Source organism: Heterostelium album, assembly GCF_000004825.1.
Source record: "Heterostelium album PN500 unplaced genomic scaffold PPL_scaffold8, whole genome shotgun sequence".
Classification (NCBI taxonomy): domain Eukaryota; phylum Evosea; class Eumycetozoa; order Acytosteliales; family Acytosteliaceae; genus Heterostelium; species Heterostelium album.
In genome coordinates, this window is record NW_008805070.1 from 355812 (window position 1) to 377887 (window position 22076).

The following is a 22076-nucleotide window of genomic DNA, read 5'->3' on the forward strand; positions in this document are numbered from 1 at the left end:
AGTGCAAGAAATAAAAAGAAATAAAAAAAATTAAATTAATTTTGTTGTTTTATAATCTATAGATTTTTTTTTTTTTTTTTTTTGGTGATCAATTTTAAAAAAATGTTGATAAAACTAAACCATACGATTTTAATGGTATTTCAATGTCCATTTGAGACAATGAGAATTTATTTATATTAAATATTTAACTTTGTTTTAAGAATAATAAAAATATTAATAAAAATGTAATCATTTGTGAAACATTTTTATATTATTTTTGAAAATTAATAAAAACTTATTTTTATTTTATAAAATTTTTTTTCAATTTAAAAATCCCACCCATTATTTTTAAAGTTCAACACTCTGGATTTCAAAGTTACCTGAAGAGAAATATTGGGTGGTATTTGGGATTGACTGTGTAGTTTACACACTTTATTTTAGATTAAAACCTTTGAATTTACTTTTAATAATCAATTATAAAAGGAAATTGTTGATATGAATTGACTTTATCAAAAATAACACCATGAGAAAACAAAAATTCGATCTTTATTAATATAAAAAAAACTAAATATAAATTGTCTTCACATTTTCAAAGTGTATCAAAACTGTGGACCAACTATGTTATTTTTTAAATCTCAATTTTCAAAATTATTATTATATATCATTTGATTCATTGGTCATAGTAGATATCGGTATTTGGGAAAGCGATTAAAAATTCAAGTAAATAATTATTTATATTAAAAATTGATATTAACTTAACTTTCGGGTTTCTCTATGTAAATTTATAAAGAATTAAGTTAATTTTTATTTATATTCATTTTGCCGACTTCATTAAACAAAACTTATTTATATGGTCTTTTGTGATTATTTCAGTAAATCATCTTTCAACATATAAATTAATAATTACATTAATATCACTTTAGTGATATTTAAATATATTTATATATTAATAGTTGTATTTTAATATTTTTTAAAAATGGGTGATTTTTTGATCTTTCAAAGAGATTGAAAACACCTCCTGTTGTTCACAAAAACAGACCATCATTTTTAGTAGTTGATACTATAGAAATTAAAAACCAATAGATCGAGAAACACAAAAATTTACTTATTCAGGTATAATACTCAGTAGATTAAATTTATTTAATTTATTAACTAATATTTAACCTCAATAATTTTTATAACTAACTACGAATAAAGGTAAATATAAGGCCAATGGTTTTAAATATCAAGTTATAGTTAACCTAAGTGGAAGTTTGGTAAAACTCGATGGTCCTTACTACGGTCGACGACCTAACTATATATATAGCAAGACAAACCAACTTGCCCTATTTATTTGGCGTAGGTGATAAAGCCTATATAGGTGATGGTAAGTTTTAACTCCTATTAAAAAAACTTGGAGGAGTCAATACAGAAGAAGAGAAACTATTTAATAGTAGATTGTCACTATTCGCTTGGACGTTGAAAACCTGTTCCCAAGAGTAAGAAATTTTTCAATATTGGATAGACCATTTCGATCTGATGTTGTTAAGTTAAATATATACAAGAGTTATCTTTTTATATCATATCAAAATAAAAATATTGTTTTTTAATTCATTTTATTTTTTAAAAATAAATCTTTTTTTTTTTTTTTTTTTTGATTTTCTCTATTTCAGTAAATAAAAAAATATTTACTCATGTCATTAATTAATTCGCCTATGTTGGGGAAATTCCCAAAAAAAAAAAAAAAAATAATGTTAATGTAATTTAAATTTACAAAATGAGATTCCACGAAAATTTAAACATGTTTTAGAAAAAAAAATTGATTGAAATCATCTTATTTCTATAGGATAAAACTTTTGATAGCTCAAGCTTATATGAATGAATTTTACACTTAATTGCATTAGAAATAAAACAAAATTTTAGTTTTTTCTTGCCTTTCATAGAAAACTCATAAACACTCTATCGAATTTGACTCAAACTCCTTCAATGTATAATCACATTGTATATAATTTGATTTAAACCGTATCACCTATCAAAAATAATAAAGACATTAAGATTTGATTTAATTTGTATAATAAATTTTTATTATAAATTTTTGTTTCTATTGAAACAATCATTATTAGAAATGGTATTTTTACTCATTGATAGATATATTAATTTTTTAAATAAAATGCAATGCATAGGTCTTGACAATAGTAAGTTATTTCTATTCTATTTCGGATGGGCATTTTTAACAATTTGATACATTCAACACTTGAGAATAGGGTGTTATTTTGATACCAATTTCATATGAATGTTTGATTTAAACGAAATTTTTAAAATTCTTTTGAAAACAAATTAAATGTTAAATCTTATTTTGCAGAACTGATAGTTTTTTGATTTAAAGTGGTGATAAACATTAAATTAATCAATCACACATTAACTATCTGTTTGAGGGGTGTATGGTGTTTACTAGTTCATTGGTTTTTTTCACCATTAAAATTTAATCAATCACCACTTTTGTAAAATTGACTCTCTATATTTTTGGTGTTGATTTGGTATGAATCTTTATGCAACTTTTGGTTTCTTTTTAATAGTTATTTAAATCATATGATTTGATTATTTGTTTTTCCTTATTTGATCATGTTAATATGCAACAAAATAATAAACACTAAGTGGGATGTTCTTCAAATTAAATTTAACATACTAAGCAAAGGTGCAATCCATATTCTTCTACAGTTATTAGTACTTATAATATAATCCACAAATGGGTTTTAATGCAGATGGTTTCGCTTTATAGGGTATGGTTTAGTTTTCAACTTAATAATAAAATTTTTTAAAAGCAAGGTTTATGAAATGGTTTGATAACATTTATATGTGTAAGTTTCATTTTATCCCCTAAAAAATGAAAAAATTTTGAACAGCTTTTCTGTGCATTTTGAAAAATAATGCGAGAATACAAAAATCGCTGTGAAAAACCCAACCTATAAAATGAAATATCACATATAGTTGATAAAACATATTTATATAAAAAGCTAACTTTCTAAACTATAAATATAAAACTTTTTTGTTTTTTTTTTTTTGGTAAATACCAAATTATAAAAAAAAAAAAAATATCAATAAAAATATCTTGTAAAGTATTTCATTTTGTTTTGTATGCCAATTAATTTACAAAATTTTAACTTTTATTTATTATATTTTCTATTATTTTTTTATTATTTCTTTTAAAAATGTTTAGGATTTATTGATATCATTAAAAGAATATGATAAAACCTTTTTGGTTACTGTCTTCTTTTGGTGGTAACACTGTTTTTCACACTATCCAGTGGTTTGGTTGATCCAACTCGAAATGGAGTGATTTGTGATTACTGTGTACCAGAGAAGACCTACCTTGATTTCAGTTCTTTCCAACCGCATGCCTTTGAGCACGTTAAGAGTGGAGTTCTCCAATGGGCACAGGGATTCCCAAAGGTCAGAGTGTCTCTCCAAGGTAATAGCTCACCATTGATGCTTGGTTTCACTCATCTATATTCCAAGCTTCTTTCCAATCCAAAGTTCTTTAACATCACTGGAAATCAAGACATCAAGTCGTTGATGCACTCCAGCTGTGGAACTTCGCCAAGCAACATTACCTTGGAATTCCTTGAGAAAAGCACCATGAATTTTATTTTCGTTATATATGGTGTGACCTCTGAGTCATCGGTTGTCATTGATGCCTACGATGCCTATGGATATCCAATCAATATGCTCAACTGGAAGACATTGGACCATGGAATTCTCTCTTCGAGTGAAGCTATGCATCCTCCAGCTTTTAGTATGACACCTGAACATACAACAATGAACATTACATGGTCTGGTGTTGGAGCCAACAGCTATGTTGCACTCCAACCAAATCAAATGGTTTCAAAGATTGTAATTTCCACCAAAGGAAACTATTGTGATGTCCCATGTAAAAGCGTTCTCCACTATTTTTCTTTAATTGGAATTGGTAACTGTACCAACACAACAACAAATCCACAAAAATATGCCATCGGTTCAATGGTATTCCAAGATGATAACTCTGATGGAATTCACCAACCAAATGAACTATACTATCCAGGAGTCACTGTCCAATTGCTTCAATCGGGTCAAATAATCAGAACAACAGTGACCGATTCTAAAGGAAACTACTTGTTTGACAATTTGGAACAAGGAACCTACTCTATTCAATTCACTGTTCCAATAGGAAAACAAGTATCACCAACTGGAGTTGGAAAAGATTCAGTTGTTGATCCCAATGGCCATTCTCAACCAATTGTACTATCTCCAAGCACAACTCAACCGAGTAATGGTGCATCAAATGCAACACTTTGGAATCCAAACATTAATATGGGTCTAATCAATGCGGCTCAACCTGTGGACGATTTTACCATCACTGGTAAAGTTTGTAATGATATTAATGGAAACGGTATTTCAGAGGCGGGAGAAGGATATTTCCAAGGAATTAGAGTCAATCTTCTTGATGCATATGGAAATTTGATTAAATATACCGTGTCTACTAGCACTGGTATGTACAGATTCGATAATATCAAATCTGGAAAGTATCAAGTTCAGTTCGTTCTTCCAAATGGCTACAAGTTCACTCATGGTGCCTCATCTCAAGTCGATTCAAACGGAATTGCCAACTTGGTCATCAACAACGATACCACTGGTTTAACAAAGACAATGATTGCCAATGCATGTGTAATGTTAATACCAAAGCCACCAACTCTCTTTGCAATCGGTGACCATGTCTTTGAAGATGTTAACAAAGACGGATTGTATGACGCCTCTATTGATAAAGCTCTGCCAGGTGTTACTGTTAATCTCTATAACTCTCAAGGATTACTCTTGGCAACCACCAAAACAGACGAAAATGGACTCTACCACTTTGACAGTCTTGAATCTGGTGATTACAATGTTCATTTCATTCCTCCATCAAATTCATTCATATCATCACCAACAACATTACAATCACCACCTGATAAGGATGGATGGGTTTATCGAATTAAATTGACTCAAGACACTACAAGTCCAACTGGAAATTATCCAAACATCAAAGCACAGTTTGCCAATTTCAATATTGATGCTGGATTCTACAAGCAAGTTGTTCCTCCAAAACAGAACTTCACTATTGGTAAAGTAGTGTTTGAGGATATGGATGGCGATGGATTAAGAGACCCATTAGAGTTAGGTATTCCTAATGTTCATATTGAAATCACAGATGAGAATGGTATATTTGTTAGTGCAAACACCACCGACCTCAAAGGAGAATGGAGTATCAGCAATCTTCCAGCAGGCAAATACTGTATGAAGGTTACCAAACCAAGTGAATATTCTTCATTCTCACCAAAGACAACCGATTCTGTAGTTGATCAATCAGGTAAAACATGTTTCACATTACTTGATTCGAATCCAACAAAAGAAATCGATAACCTCAACACTGGTATTATTCCAACTTTCTATCAAGTCACCGGTAATCTCAAGAATGATGTAGATAAGAGTAATACAATGACCGCTGGAGATGAATCATTGAGAGGAGTATCTGTTGTACTTTTGGACTCAAACGGAAATGTCATCGCAACCACAACCACAACACCAAATGGAGATTACAAGTTTGATAAGATTCTTGCTGGAGAATATACTATTCATGTTCCTAAAATTCCTGATGGAACAAAATGGACTGAAAATTCACCAGATTCAAAATTCACTGATGGCAAAGTTGATATTGATTTATCACCAGGTAATCAAGGTATTGTCAACAATGTCTTGTCAAATATGAATGGTTTAGTTGTACCATCTCAAACATTCTCGGCAGGAGGCAGTGTATTTATCGACAACAACAATGACAAAGTGAAAGATTCGAATGACCAAGCTATTCCAGAGATAACCGTCACCCTATCAGATAGAAATGGAAATGTACTCCAAACAATCAAAACAGACAAAGATGGAAAATATGAATTCAAGGATTTACCAGGTAGTGACTACTGTATTGAAATCAAAACACCTGAGGGTTCAACTTTCACTACTGATGGAGGTAACAAACAATGCTTCAAATTGAATTCAGATCAAACATCTACCGATTTTGGAATCAAACCAACTAAATATGGAATCACTGGAACACTCTTTGAAGACACTGATAAGAATAATAAAATGGAGTTGGATGACAAGAAACTCGGTGGAATCGAAGTTCAACTTCTCGATAAAGATGGAAAGGTTCTTCAAACTACAACAACCAAAGACGATGGAACTTACAGCTTCAATGATCTTCCAACTGGCAAATACTCTGTCTCTGTTCCAAAGATTCCTGAAGGAACAAAATGGATGAGTGGATCATCAGATTCTAAATTCGTCGATTCTAAAGTTGATGTTGATTTATCACCAGATAATCCACAACTTGTCAATAACATCTTACCAAACATCAATGGTGGAGTAACTCCTCCAGAATCAACCAAATATGGAATCACTGGAACATTCTTTGAAGACACTGATAAGAATAATAAAATGGAGTTGGATGACAAGAAACTCGGTGGAATCGAAGTTCAACTTCTCGATAAAGATGGAAAGGTTCTTCAAACTACAACAACCAAAGACGATGGAACTTACAGTTTCAATGATCTTCCAACTGGTAAATACACCGTCTCTGTTCCAAAGATTCCTGAAGGTACAAAATGGATGAGTGGATCATCAGATTCTAAATTCGTCGATTCTAAAGTTGATGTTGATTTATCACCAGATAATTCACAACTTGTCAATAACATCTTGCCAAGCATTAATGGTGGAGTAACTCCTCCAGAATCAACCAAATATGGAATCACTGGAACACTCTTTGAAGACACTGATTTGAACAATCAAATTGGCTTAGAAGATGTTAAGCTTGTTGGAATCGAAGTTCAACTTCTAGATAAAGATGGAAAGGTTCTTCAAACTACAACAACCAAAGACGATGGTACTTATAGCTTCAATGATCTTCCGACTGGTAAATACTCTGTCTCTGTTCCAAAGATTCCTGAAGGAACAAAATGGATGAGTGGATCATCAGATTCTAAGTTTGTCGATTCTAAAGTTGATGTTGATTTATCACCAGATAATCCACAACTTGTCAATAACATCTTGCCAAACATCAATGGTGGAGTAACTCCTCCAGAATCAACCAAATATGGAATCACTGGAACACTCTTTGAAGACACTGATAAGAATAATAAAATGGAGTTGGATGACAAGAAACTCGGTGGAATCGAAGTTCAACTTCTCGATAAAGATGGAAAGGTTCTTCAAACTACAACAACCAAAGACGATGGAACTTATAGCTTCAATGATCTTCCAACTGGCAAATACTCTGTCTCTGTTCCAAAGATTCCCGAAGGTACAAAATGGATGAGTGGATCATCAGATTCTAAGTTCGTCGATTCTAAAGTTGATGTTGATTTATCACCAGATAATCCACAACTTGTCAATAACATCTTACCAAACATCAATGGTGGAGTAACTCCTCCAGAACCAACCAAATATGGAATCACTGGAACACTCTTTGAAGACACTGATAAGAATAATAAAATGGAGTTGGATGACAAGAAACTCGGTGGAATCGAAGTTCAACTTCTCGATAAAGATGGAAAGGTTCTTCAAACTACAACAACCAAAGACGATGGAACTTACAGTTTCAATGATCTTCCAACTGGTAAATACACCGTCTCTGTTCCAAAGATTCCTGAAGGTACAAAATGGATGAGTGGATCATCAGATTCTAAGTTTGTCGACTCTAAAGTTGATGTTGATTTATCACCAGATAATTCACAACTTGTCAATAACATCTTACCAAACATCAATGGTGGAGTAACTCCTCCAGAATCAACCAAATATGGAATCACTGGAACACTCTTTGAAGACACTGATTTGAACAATCAAATTGGCTTAGAAGATGTTAAGCTTGTTGGAATCGAAGTTCAACTTCTCGATAAAGATGGAAATGTTCTTCAAACTACAACAACCAAAGACGATGGAACTTACAGCTTCAATGATCTTCCAACTGGTAAATACTCTGTCTCTGTTCCAAAGATTCCTGAAGGAACAAAATGGATGAGTGGATCATCAGATTCTAAATTCGTCGATTCTAAAGTTGATGTTGATTTATCACCAGATAATCCACAACTTGTCAATAACATCTTGCCAAACATCAATGGTGGAGTAACTCCTCCAGAATCAACCAAATATGGAATCACTGGAACATTCTTTGAAGACACTGATAAGAATAATAAAATGGAGTTGGATGACAAGAAACTCGGTGGAATCGAAGTTCAACTTCTAGATAAAGATGGAAATGTTCTTCAAACTACAACAACCAAAGACGATGGAACTTACAGTTTCAATGATCTTCCAACTGGCAAATACTCAGTTTTGGTTCCAAAGATTCCTGAAGGTACAAAATGGATGAGTGGATCATCAGATTCTAAGTTTGTCGACTCTAAAGTTGATGTTGATTTATCACCAGATAATTCACAACTTGTCAATAACATCTTACCAAACATCAATGGTGGTGTAGTTCCACCAAGCACATTTACGATCATATCATATGCTTGGCTCGATAGGAATAAAGATGGTCTTATTAATGAAAATTCGAGGTAAAATTTTTATTAACAAATTTTTATAAAACATTTCAATACTAATTTAAATTGACAATAGTTACTTAAGTGGCCTTGAATTTACATTAACAGATTCGAGTGGAAAGGTACTTCAGAAACTCACAACAGATGCATCAAAGGGAAATAAAACCATTGAAATTCATGATTTGCCAGCAGGAGAATATTGTGCAACAATGATAGATCCTACTGGTAAATTCTCAAAAGATACTTCTAATGAATTTGATAGCGATTTTGTTGAAAACAAATATTGCTTTAATCTCAATGAAGAAACTACGGATGAAGGTGTTCTAGATATCGCTAGTGGAAGAATAGATGGCAGAGATTACTCTATCAATGGATACTCTTGGATAGATAAGAATAATAATGGAAAAGATGATTCAGGTGAACCGTAAGTTAAGAGATAATTTGTTGTAATTCAATACTAACTTTTAATAATCCCATAGTTATCTATCCGGTATCGAAGGATCTTTGGTTGATGAGAATGGTAATGAAGTAGCCAAGTTTACCACTGACGATACAAAGAAAAGCGATGCAATTGATATTAAGGGTTTGAAGGCAGGCTCCTATTGCCTAATAATGAAAGATCCAACTGGAAAATATCAAGAATCTGGTCCGAACCCCGTTACCCCTCCTGGAAGACATTGCTTTGAATTGAATGATTTGACAGCTCCTAAACAAATTTATAACTTTATAAATGGACAATACCCAACCTACTATAACCTCACAGGTTACTCATGGATTGATGCAAGCAATGATGGAATTGATTCAGGCGAAGAGTATGTATTATTTTTTAACTTAAGAAAAAACTCTTAAAATTTTTAACTCTTCTGTATAGTTATCTAGGTGACATGTTATTCAAACTATTTGACTCAAATGATAAGGAAGTCTATAGTAAAACAACAGTAGTTAAAGAAACTGACAAAACAATATCTATTCCATATTTAGTGCCAGGAAATTACTGTGCAATTGTTACCGATCCATCTGATAGATTTATTGATAGCAAAATTGGAAAGGACAACAAGTTTGAAAACAACAAATACTGTTTCGAGCTACCAAAAGCAACTACCGAGAGTAAATCTCCTTACTTCCAGATAGCAAGTGGTAAATACTTCAAGTATTTTAACTTCACAGCCTTTGCTTGGGTAGACAAGAATGAAAATGGACAAGATGATAGTGGTGAATTGTGAGTTACTATTTTCCATAAACATCAATTCAAAGGAACTAATTTTCTTTTTTTACAAATAAGGTATCTTGCTGGAATGGATTTCAAACTTACAAACAACAAGACTGGAGAAGTTATCTTCGAGAAAACAACAGTCTTCTCAGAAAAATCCACCACTATTTCAATACCATTCTTACCTGAAGGTGACTATTGCGCAACTATGACCGATCCCAAAGGAATCTATGGTGATACTAAGGTTGGAAAAGACAACAAGTTTGAGAACAACACATATTGCTTCACTCTCAATGGAATGTTCAAACGCACCCAAAATGTTCTGATCAAAAGTGGAAAAGTTATTGATAAATTCACCCTTTATGCATACTCCTGGTTTGATACTAACAATGATGGTGCTGATGTAGGTAAAAATGAATAGTATGTATAATAATAGAAATATTAAAAAAAATTGAAATCATAATTTTTAATGAAAAACATAGCTTTTTAAGTGACATTCAATATGAATTAAAGGACTCCTCGGATAAGGTAATTTTTACCACAACAACAGACGCCAGTAAGAGATATAAGGGAACTACAGTTGAAGGATTGAAACCCGGACAATACTGTGCAACAATGACAGATCCAACAGGCAAATATAAAAACAGTGCTGTAGGAATACATAACAAATTCGTTGACAACAAGTATTGCTTCACCCTTGATACAGTAAATGAGCCAGATCCAGAAGTATATATTAGATCTGGTTTCATTGACGCTTAGTTTGAATAGTAATTTGACACAAAAAATAAACAAATTAAAGTAATTGTTTCAAATTATATCCATTGACTATTTTTTATTTTATTTTTTGTTACAATATATAGGTTGTTTGTTTATTTAGCATTTGACAAGATCTTTTTATAGATGATGATAAATTCATCAAAGTCGATTTCGCCACTGTTATCTTTATCTGCCAATTGCATGTGGCTGTCGACCAATCTGTTCATCATTAAATTACCCATCTTCTTTGCAATTGTTTCTCTGAGGAGATCAGCAAGTTCTTGACGATCGATTTTTCCACTGTTATCTTTATCGTATTTCTTGAACTGTGCTTGAGCGTCTACCATTTCAGCGTCGGTAAGAGTGATCACTTTGCTCTCGACCTTTGGAGCACCGTCGCCTGTCTCCAATGTACGATGTACCTCTGGTGATTGTTTGGCCTGCAAGTGAATTGGAAGCTCTGGGTTTATGTGAATCTTTTTGTAGAGTGAAACAAACTCGTCGAAATCGATAACTCCATTGAAATTGGTATCTGAAATCTGGAACTGAATCTCAATATAACGATTGAATAGAACATCACTGATTTTTCTCTTGAGTGTCTCCTCCAATACCTTTCTCAACTCGAACTTATCCAAAGTACCACTCTTATCGGTATCAAATTTATCAAATGATACACGGATCATTTGCATTTGTTCATCAGATAGTGTTGCCTATATTATTACACACTGACATATTAGCATAATTGTTATTCACTGAGATGAACTATTCATTACCATTTTAAAGATATTATTTTACTATTACAAATAAATATTACAAATTCCTAAATTAAAGAAATGCAAAAATAAATTGACAGTTGGTTCAAAATAAAAAACAATAATCACAAAAAAAAAAAAAAAAAAAAAAACTAAACTATTTCACCAGAAAATATCTTCAAAAAATAACTTTTTGACCAATTTTCAAATAAAAAAAAAAAAACCACCCACGATCATCGGGTTTTCACTAACTTGATTAAAATTATTATTATTATTTATTAGAAATTTCTAGTTATTCTTATTAAATAGAAATTAATGATACTATTATTATTTATATGTCGATAAATTTAAAAAGAGATGGCGTTGGAATTTACAGAACTACCGAATTGGAAATGAGTGTTTGGTTCAGAGTTTTCATCATCGTATTCACTGACTTCAAAGAACTCAGCCAACAATTTCGATGCCTTTTTGAAAATGTCTTTGTTCTCTGATTCTTGGAGTTCGATCAGTTTTTGGTCTCCTTCGACCTCTTCGATCATGGAAATGTATGGATTGACACCGCTCTTCTTTTGCAAGGTGCTTCCATAGCTGAGAATATTGTACAAAGCCTCCATAGTGACCTTCAAAACGACCAGATCTTGGTTGTCCAAGAGTTCACAGAGTGGCTCGAGGATTCCGCTGTTGACCAATGCGTTGATGGTGGCTGGTGATCCGTTGGTGGCGTTACTCAGTGCCCAACAGGCTTCTCTCTTGACTTCATGTTCGGCAGACTTGAGCAAACGAATCAACTTTGGAACGATGTCACTGGTTGGCGAAACGACTGTGACAATTTGCTCTTGGCTACCGGCAGTGATATTACTCAATGCCCAACAGGTTTCCTTACGGACATTCTTACGGTTGACGTCCAACAACTTGGAGAGCATTGGAATGGCACCGCATTCGATGACGGTCTGAGTTTGACCGGCGTTACCAGTGACAATGTTACCGATGGCACGCAAAGCTGGAGTGTAGACGGAGCTGGATGGATTAGCCAACATGGTGACGAGACCTGGAACCAACTGGGCGTCGACAACCGATTGGATACGCTTGTCTTCACCGTCGGACAAGTAGCTGGCAGCCCAACAAGCGTCTGCCAAAATATCAGAGTGGGCAGCAAATGCTGGACTGATCAAATGACGCAGCAAAGGGAGGACTTTAACGGTTTGGTTGTAGTCTGGGTGTGGCTTACCACGACACAAGTTCGATAGAGTCCAAATGGCATTTTGGATCAATGACATACGTGGCGAACCCGACATACCAATGGCAACCAATGGCTCGATAGCACCAAACTCGATCAAACCATCACGAGACTTGGTAGAGTCACCGGCAATGTTACCGAGTGCCCAAACACATTGTTCCTTGACATCTTCGAATGGACTGGAAAGCAATTGGATAAACAATTGGACGGATCCACTTTTGATGACCTCTTCGGTTTGTTTGCTGTTACCCGATGCGATATTGGTCAATGCCCATGCAGCTTCAAATTGAACTTTGGCAACTGGACACTCTGATAATAATTGATTGAATCTTGGAATGACTCCACATGCAATAACATTATCAATTGGTGGATTTTTATCTATTATTATTTTTGTTATTAATAAATAAATACGAAAAAAAAAAAAAGGTTGGAAAAAAAGAAATAAATATGTTAGTTGATTGAATGATCAAAAAAAATATTGGATTGATTTACTACACACCTAATGATAATAATTTTCTGAATTGAATCAAAGCTGATACGACAATAGCTTGATCTGTGGAATTAAGTGCACTAGTTAACTCTGGTAATAATTGTAACTAATTGTATTATATTTGAATATTAATATTTGTGGGGACAGATAATATATATATATAATCAAAATGATACATACTTTAACTTCTAATGATTTTGATTCGAATTGATCGAATTGATCTTGAATCTCCTTTGGGATTGAAATCTCTGTCATGGTATTGCTTGGAATAAGTTCTCTTTGAATAGAACGTTTCTTCAAGATGGAATCATCTCTGGCGGACTTTCTAATGCTGGAAGTGACCTCCTCACGCTTTCTTCTAGCAAGTTCGGTATCAATACCTTTCTTAAAGTCTTTTCTTCTGCTATCTTGTCTATCTCTAATTGATGACATCTTTCTTTTCTTTTCTTTAATTTAAATAATTAGATATATTAAACAAATAAGAATATAATATAAATAATAAATAAAAAATAGTTAAACTATTTATTTATAAAAATATAAAATAATATAATAATATATATAAAGTATGTAGGTTTGTAGTTAGTTATAGTTACTTTTGATTTCACAATAATAATTGATTATAATAAATGCATCAAACCTTTAAATACAGCAGGGTTTGGAAAACAAAAAAATTTCATTTACTGTGCGCCAATGTAACAGCCACCCAAAATTCAAATTTCAAATTTTATTTTTGAACTTCTTGAAATTCAAATTTGAATATTGTGATTTTTTATAACGAATAATTGCAATTATACAACATATGCAATAATTGAAAAAAAATAAGAAAATTGTAAAAATAAATATTTTTTTTGATTGAATGAATATAAACATATAAATATTTATTTGTAGGGGTTTTGTCTTTATACTTAATTGTGTATTTTAAGATAAATTCAGTGTGTCTGTTTGTTTTGTTTTGATTTTGAAAATGATTTGATTTGATCTAATTCAGTGAAGGTGAAGGCGATGATGCTGATGATGTAGAAGAGGATGACGACGATGAGTTGGGTCTTGGGCTTAATGCCTTCTCATTACAAGGCTTATGTGTTATCTTTAGGTGCCCACAATCACAAACCCATTTAAGTTGTGTTTCTCTAAAAATATTACATTTACATTGTCGACACTAAAATATATATATTAATAGATGTTTAAGTTAGTATATTAAATTATAGTTTATTTTTAAATAAATATATAAAAGTTTCAAACTTACATTTACGAATAACTCTGTTTCTCTAAAGTTTGGTGATTGAACTGATTGGTTGTGTGATTTATAGGGTGAAGATGGTGATTTAAAGTCGTTGAGGTTTGGAATGGATGAGCTGATCGGTGTGGTTGGCGTCGAGCATGGTGTTTTCTTTACAGGTGTGGGTGTGACGGTGAATCTGATCGGTGATGTCTGTGAGGAGAGTGAAGATGACCGCTTGGAGTGTCGGTCTTGTATGAGTGCCGCGGTATTCTCATTGTTGCAACCTGCATACGTTGCGACAGAGTTTAGTTTACTTTGAAGATTGCCACTACTCAAACTATTAATTCCAACTATTATACTATTACAGTTGTTGTTGCTGTTGCTACTGTTACTATTATTATTATTATTATTATTATTATTAGATGTATTACAAATGTTGTTGGTAAGCGTGTTTATAGAGTTGGATGAAGTCGATGGTGAGATCGATGGTGATTTCAATTGGGCGGCTTGTGTTACTTGTTGGACGGCGTGTTGTTGGAGTTGTTGATCCAAAAGTTGTTGGCGTTCCTTCTTGAATTCGATCTCACGGTCTTTGTGTCGCTCGATCTCTCGTTCCAAGTATGGTGACATTGCTGCTGTTGATGTCAACATTGAAGGTGATGGTGTTGGTGAATTAATTAAATACATTGGATTACTACTATTATTACTATTACTATTGTTACTACTATTACTATTATTGTTGTTACTATTGTTGTTACTATTATTATTATTACTATTGGTTGGAGTTGTTGAACCATTCTTTGGCATTCTCATACGTTCGATTCTCTTTTCATTTTTCTTTCGTTTATAAAGTTCCTCTTCGTATTTGTTCTTCCATTGATTGAGTTCTTCAGAGAGTTGTCTTTCTTTGTGTGACAACATGGTCATGGTTTGATGCTGTTGGTAGATCAACGATTGTTTCTCCTGTAGTTGCTGTGTTGTCTGCATCAACGATTCCTGTAGTGCTTCGACTGCCTCCGCACTCTTTTCAAATCGATGATGTAACAGTGTATTCTCCTGATATAAAGATTCAATAAAATCCAAAGAGAATTCTAAAAATAAAAAAAGAAATAATAATAATAATAACTGATTAGATATCTTTTGCTTTTTTGGAGAGTTTAGTTCTAAATAAAACAAGAAGTACTTACTTGAATTCTTTATCAGACAACATAGATGAGATTCACCTAGTGAAAGGAACTCCAATTGATCCTCTGGAAGTCCTAATGACAACGATGTACCACTTATAATTTCAGACTGTGAGAGGTTCGATGGAAATGTAAGGGCAGGTGCCAAAATATCAACCAAAATCGGTCCCATTTTGGTTGTCTGTGTAATTATTGGCACTTTATTACAATTGATTGGTGGCTCCGTTTTTATTTTATTATCGAGACCAATTATTCCAGGCTATATAATATGTTGGATTGACAGTGAACGATCCACAATCTAAATATTCAAATAAAGAACTTTAATTAAACAAACTATTATTTAATATTAATTAATGTTTTTTTTTAAATAATTAGATAAAAATAGTTTGGTTTAGTTAAACTTTGATTGTATTGATTTTGATTGATTATTAATTGATGGATTGATTTATTAATTGATTTATTAATGATGATCAAGTTGATATTATAAACAATGTAATATTGACACAAGAGTATTGCTCCTAAAATGACAAAAATAGAAAAGAGTTAATTAATTCTTGGTGGTGGTGGGTAGGTAGTGGGTAGGTTGATAGTTGATTATAGTGTAGTTGTGAGGGATGGTGATTTAAAAGATTAAGATAAAAAAGATATATTAGAATAAAGCTGTTGTTGATGATGGACTGAGAGTATTGTTATAATTTACTTGATATTGATTAATAAAGTAATAACAACAATAACAATAACAGTAATAACAGTAATAATAAAAACCCAAACAAAACAAAACACTTTTGGAATGATGGTAAAGTATGATTGTAAAAATAATGATAATACTGTTACTAGCTAGTAGCAGGAGGATCAGATAGTAAATGTGTTATATTTTTGTTTATAATAATAAAATGGAAATGTTTAAAATGATAAGATAATTTACAAATAAATATTAAACTTGATTTTATTTGATAGTATTGATTTTAATAGTAATATAATAATATAATAGCTTTGTTATCCTCCTACAATTTTGGTAACCAGTTTTAAATACCACCAAACAACTATATTATCATTTCTGTCTCTTGGTATACTCTAGAGTGATACTATAGGGGGTATCACCTGTTGTTATTGTTTATAATAATTAAATAACAAATAATAAATAATAATAATAATAATATAGTAGTAGTGTTATACATATCTCTGTGTTCAGTGGTTGTTTTATTTATTGCTTTGATTGTGGGTGGGTGTGTGTTTGATTGTGATTTTTAATGATCACATGTGAGTTTGTGTGAGTGTGATGCTGGGTGATCAATGGTGGGTATTTGTTACTCTAGACTGTGATTACTTTAAGCTAAAGCTGATGTGTTTGGAGAATATTGAGATGAAAATGAAGATGTAAAAGTGGTTATGTGGAATGAAAAAGAAAGAGCTCTGAAATTCTGATGTAATTTAGTGATGATGATGATGATGATCAAAGGAGTGATGAATGTTTAACTTTAAATCGATTTAAAATCTCTTTTATTTTGTTATGCAATCGATTTTCATTTACAACATCAACTGTTGATACATCATACTATTCTCAGTAGCTTAAATACCAACGACTACTAACCCTGCTCAACAAATTGATTGGTGTGTATTGTTTGTTTGTTTGTTTGTTGTTGTCGTGAAAATTTCAACAAAATCACATCGTGTGGATTGTTGATAATGTAATTGTTGTTGCTGTTCAGTGTAGTTGCAACAAAGATCGACTGTTTTATTTGTTTGTTTTTTTTTTTTTTTTAGAATTAGAATTAGTTGATTGTTTGTTTACAATCTAGATGGTAACTAAATAGACAGCAGTAATGCAATCAATTCGGCTCCACTTCTCTATCGTTTGCATTTGTTTTGTTATGTTTCGTTTTTTTTTAATCTTATTTTTTTTTTTTCTTTTTTGTTTCCAAAGTTGATAAAGTTAACACTGATTGATTAAATTATGATATATAGAGTTGACAATGCCATTTTTACATTGTTCAGAAGGAAATATTAAAATGTATTATGATGTTGGGTTGCGAAATCAATTTGGAACACTGAAGTGAAAATTAGATAAAAAAATAATATAAATTAAATCCACCTACAACTATTAAACTTTTATGTGATTGAAGAGAAGAACTATGCTATATAGTATAAACTAAACTATTTATATAATTATTTTAATCTAGATTTAAATTTCAATACTAAAAAAATAAAATCTTTTCCATTTTTCCGATCTTTAACAAAATTTAAAAAAATACCAAAAAAAAAAAGTCTTTATTTTATTTGATTATTTTTAATTATTTTTTTTTGTAAATTTTAAAAAATAGAAATAAAACCAAAACTAAACTATTTATTTATTTGTTTAAAAGTTCAACTACAAACAACAAACATTAATTAAAAAAACAACATATTAACTTATAAGTTTAAAATTAATTAGCATTAAACATAATAGAGTGCTAAAGTGTGATTGGTGGGTTTTTTTTTGTTCAATTTATCAAAAAATTTGAAACCTTTTTTTCTTGGGGCATTTTTTTTTTTTTGCAATTTATTTGTTTTTTTTTTTGACACACCAAAACCCATCCAAATTTTATTAATAAAATTTAATAGTAGCATTTTAGTTGATTTTATATATAATTTATATATAAAACTATAGTTAGTTAGTTTAATAATTAATATTTATTACCAAAAATGGTTGATATTGAAAGTATATATGAGTTTAAGAATGAACTTGGAAGGTAATAATCAGAAGAATAATAATAATAATAAAAATAAGAAAAAGAAGAATGATGATGATCATCATTTTTAGATGTTAGTGAAGATAGTGAGAGAGAGAGAGTAGTTTTGTTTTTTTTTTTTTAATTTAATTTATAGAGTAATTAATAATATTAACATTTTTTATAATTTGAAACTATAGAGGTGCATTCTCAATCGTTTATTTAGGTGTACACAGAGAGACCCAACTACAATATGCCATCAAGGTCATCAATAAATCAAATCTTGGAAAGGACTATGAAAAGAATTTAAAGATGGAAGTCGATATTTTGAAACGTGTAAACCATCCAAATATCGTCGCCTTGAAAGAGTTATTCGACACCCCAAATAATCTTTATTTAGTTATGGAGTTGTAAGTAGTTAAATAATACATATAAAAATAATATTCTTTATAAATAATATGTTTAATATTCATTTATAAATTTGTATAATAACAATGATTATAATTATAATAAAAACAGAGTTACAGGTGGAGAATTATTTGATAAGATTGTTGAAAAAGGAAGTTATTGCGAGGCAGACGCTGTCCAGTTGGTAAGAAAGATTGTGAGTGCCGTACAGTATTTGCACAACGCCAACATTGCACATCGTGATTTGAAGCCAGAGAACTTATTGCTCAAGACAGCTTCGTCTGACCTCGAAGTTGCCATCGCCGACTTTGGTCTCTCCAAGTTGGTTTCACAGGAGACAATGATGCAAACCGCTTGTGGAACACCAAGCTATGTCGCACCGGAAGTGTTGAATGCCACCGGTTACGACAAGGAGGTCGACATGTGGAGTGTCGGTGTCATCACCTATATCCTGTTGTGTGGATTCCCACCATTCTATGGTGACACCATTCCAGAGATCTTTGAGTTCATTATGGAGGCAAACTTTGAATATCCAGAGGAGTATTGGTCACACATTTCATCGGCCGCCAAAGATTTTATCAACAAGTTGCTTGTCGTTGACGCCAAAGCAAGATTGTCTGCTGAAGATGCATTAAATCACCCTTGGTTATTAAGTGTAAGTTTACAATTACCTCGACCAATCCAAACAATAACAATCAAATTCTAATTAATTCCAATTCTCTTCTCTAATTACTTTTTCAATCAATACAAACTAAATACAGAAAGGATCAACTGAAGCTTTACCAAAGGCAAAGTTGGCAAGCTTTGTTGCCGAGAGACAAAAATCAAAAATACATTTGTAATTTAAATAAAGATTAATCTTTTAATTATTATTAATCTTGTTATCACTAGAAAACAAAACCATATATACATAACATATACATTAAATAAGAAATAATTTCAAACAAACAAAAAGAAAAGAAAAAAGCAAATCCAAAACACCATCAATAAAAAATAATAAATGTATTAACAGTTTTAAAAATCTATTTTTTTTTTAAATTTAATATATTATAAATAAAATAGTTATATGTTTATTCGAGTTTTTAAATAACTTTGTCGGTCTTGGCAAAAAGTACCCAAACAGTCATGGCAAAGAAATAGCAAACTGAACATATCAGGAAGATGTAGACCCAACTACCAAATTTGGCTAAAAGCAAACCGGCACACAGTGGCCCCAGAACACCTGGAATCGTTCCTACAAAATTAGCAATACCCATGACAATGACAGCGTTGTTTGGTGACAAATCAATGGTGGCAATCTGTGAACTGACCGATGAATAACCGGTGGCGGAGATCGAAACGGTCATTACAAACAGCTTCAAGGCCTTTTCCATTGGTACCCAATTGATGAGAATTAGTCCAACACCTGGAATTAGAGTACTCATCACACCAAAGAACTTTCTCAAAATGATCTTTCTGAATCCGCGTTTCAACAGACGATCAGAGATGGTTCCACAAACATTGGAGATAACAAACGCTACAATATATGGCAAAGCAGTAAAGAAGGCCATTTCATTTCCAACTGATAATCCAATTTCTCTTTGTAACCAACTGAAATAGTATAATTAAAAATAATTATTAATTAATAAATTGTTATAAGAAAAAATGGAGTTTAAATAATTATTTAAATTTACATACGTTGGATACCACATTAACAATAAATAATAACCCCATGAAGTTGTAAGATTGTATAAAAGAATCGCATAGATTCCACTCTCCTTAAAGAGATATTTGCAGACCTCGAGGAATCCAAGTTCTTCGTTGTCCTTGTTGTTGATTTTCTCATAGGATGGATTGTTTAAGAGCAACGATTGTCTGTCGTGCTCATACTCAGAGTTGATCATATAGACCTCACTTGGATGAATTCCCCATACACTCTTTGGTTCATCTTTGATTAAAATCAACCAAGCCAGTGACCACAACATTCCCAATCCCGAGAATAAATAGAAACTCATTTGCCAATTATATTTAGCTACGAGATTTGGTGTGATAATCTAATTAAAATTAAAAAAAAAATGTAAGTTTTGGAATAAATAGAAATTTTTAACAATTAATTGGTTACTTACATCACCCAAGATAGTACCAAGATAGACACCCGACCAAATTAAAGAGGCAGAAGCACTTCTTTGTGTGACAGGGAACCACCTTTTAATCAACCAATTCATAGTTGGAAAAGCAATACTCTGAGTGATACCAGTCAAAATTCTACAAATCATCATAGCGGCCCTGTTTTGAGCAGCTAGAGGTACAAAAATGGTACAAATAATCGAAATAGTGACACCAACTAAAAATACACGTTTGCCACCAAACTTGTTACATAAAAAGGTTGCTGGCATCTGCAGCACTAGATAACCCATGAAAAAAGCAGATAAAACAAATCCTTTGAAATTATCAGACCAACCATATTCCTAAATGAACAAACTATCAGTCAGAATAATTTCAATTTTCGAATTTATTAATAAATACTTACGGTTGACATTGGTATAATTGCAACAGACACATTAACTCTAAGAAGGTAACATATTGTCAGACCAATATTACCAAGGATCAACATGAAGAATCTCCTTGGAAAATAAAACTTGGGTGGCTTTTCATATGGTGTCGAACTCTCAGAAACCAATGTACCATAAGACAATTTTCTCTCGTCAACTCCATCGTCTAGGAGTCTCTGATAAGAAGGCGGTGACATTAAACAATGCTAATCACCAAAAAGTATAAAATTTAAAAGAAAATATAGATATATCTGTTTTTACAAAATAAATAAATAATAAATATGTTTTTGTTATTTGAATATATATTTTAAATCTCTGGTTAATCAAAAATAACTCTGACCAATATTAAATTAAATTTAGAAGTGGGTGTGGGTGTTTGTTGATTGAATTTTACTTTGATTTGTCAAAATTTGCAAATCGATTCTTTTAGAAGAGAATGAAAATTAAATTGAAAAATTTGGTGATTGGTCTGATGATTGGAATTGAATGCAGTTGTTTGTTGTCAACAGTTGATAATGTTTATATACAAAAAAAAACTTTGCTAAATAAATAAATAAATGAAATGATTAATTAAGACTTTAATTGTAAGTGCAATGTATTGTAGATTTTTAAATAATCGGTATTAAAGAAAGACGAACGATGAAAGATTTTGTTGCTAATGTAGAGGACGGAAACAAACAACAAAGTGAGAAGACTTAAAGATAAGAATCGAAAGGTATGTGTGGAATGTTGTTTGTGGAAAGTAAATGAATTGAAATTTGGAATAATAACTTTTCAATAAATACTATTTGAAATTTTTGGGAGGCATGGTTTCCCAAACACCACCTTTTGACCTGGTCTAGAATGAAATTTTTTTTTAGTTCCTAATTTCAATCATTTTTTGGTGATACGACAAAAAAAAAAATCTAATCTCTGGTCGACCAGTGCAAAAAATTGGGTTTTTGATTTATTTAAATTATTTTGATTAATTTTTCGGTTTTTTTTTGATTAAAAGGCACACAAAAATTTTCTTATAAA

The 22076-nt window shown here is 31.6% G+C and overlaps 5 protein-coding genes across 5 annotated transcripts; 2 read left to right on the top strand and 3 right to left on the bottom strand.

Moving 5' to 3' along the window:
- Positions 1-102: 102 nt before the first annotated feature.
- On the top strand, positions 103-10530 carry PPL_07794 (uncharacterized protein; the record flags this gene model as incomplete). The annotated part of the gene is made up of 13 exons (XM_020578628.1): positions 103-135; positions 666-699; positions 1286-1345; positions 1379-1457; positions 1902-1959; positions 3176-3237; positions 3264-8576; positions 8638-8985; positions 9041-9377; positions 9398-9698; positions 9729-9780; positions 9844-10032; positions 10254-10530. The coding sequence occupies 13 exons, from the start codon at positions 103-105 to the stop codon at positions 10528-10530; spliced, it is 7143 nt and encodes a 2380-aa protein (XP_020431497.1).
- A 110-nt stretch (positions 10531-10640) lies between these two features.
- On the bottom strand, positions 10641-13438 carry PPL_07795 (putative importin subunit alpha A; the record flags this gene model as incomplete). The annotated part of the gene is made up of 4 exons (XM_020578629.1): positions 10641-11237; positions 11654-12894; positions 13016-13112; positions 13187-13438. 4 exons carry the CDS (start codon positions 13436-13438, stop codon positions 10641-10643), a joined length of 2187 nt encoding a protein of 728 aa, XP_020431498.1.
- A 547-nt stretch (positions 13439-13985) lies between these two features.
- On the bottom strand, positions 13986-15584 carry PPL_07796 (uncharacterized protein; the record flags this gene model as incomplete). Its single annotated transcript, XM_020578630.1, has 3 exons — positions 13986-14165; positions 14253-15319; positions 15416-15584. 3 exons carry the CDS (start codon positions 15582-15584, stop codon positions 13986-13988), a joined length of 1416 nt encoding a protein of 471 aa, XP_020431499.1.
- A 2510-nt stretch (positions 15585-18094) lies between these two features.
- On the top strand, positions 18095-19370 carry mlkA (serine/threonine-protein kinase; the record flags this gene model as incomplete). Its single annotated transcript, XM_020578631.1, has 4 exons — positions 18095-18110; positions 18323-18530; positions 18640-19183; positions 19290-19370. The coding sequence occupies 4 exons, from the start codon at positions 18095-18097 to the stop codon at positions 19368-19370; spliced, it is 849 nt and encodes a 282-aa protein (XP_020431500.1).
- Positions 19371-19610: 240 nt separating this feature from the next.
- PPL_07798 (ACS family MFS transporter) lies at positions 19611-21256 on the bottom strand (the record flags this gene model as incomplete). The annotated part of the gene is made up of 4 exons (XM_020578632.1): positions 19611-20118; positions 20206-20561; positions 20634-20975; positions 21038-21256. The coding sequence occupies 4 exons, from the start codon at positions 21254-21256 to the stop codon at positions 19611-19613; spliced, it is 1425 nt and encodes a 474-aa protein (XP_020431501.1).
- Positions 21257-22076: the final 820 nt, after the last annotated feature.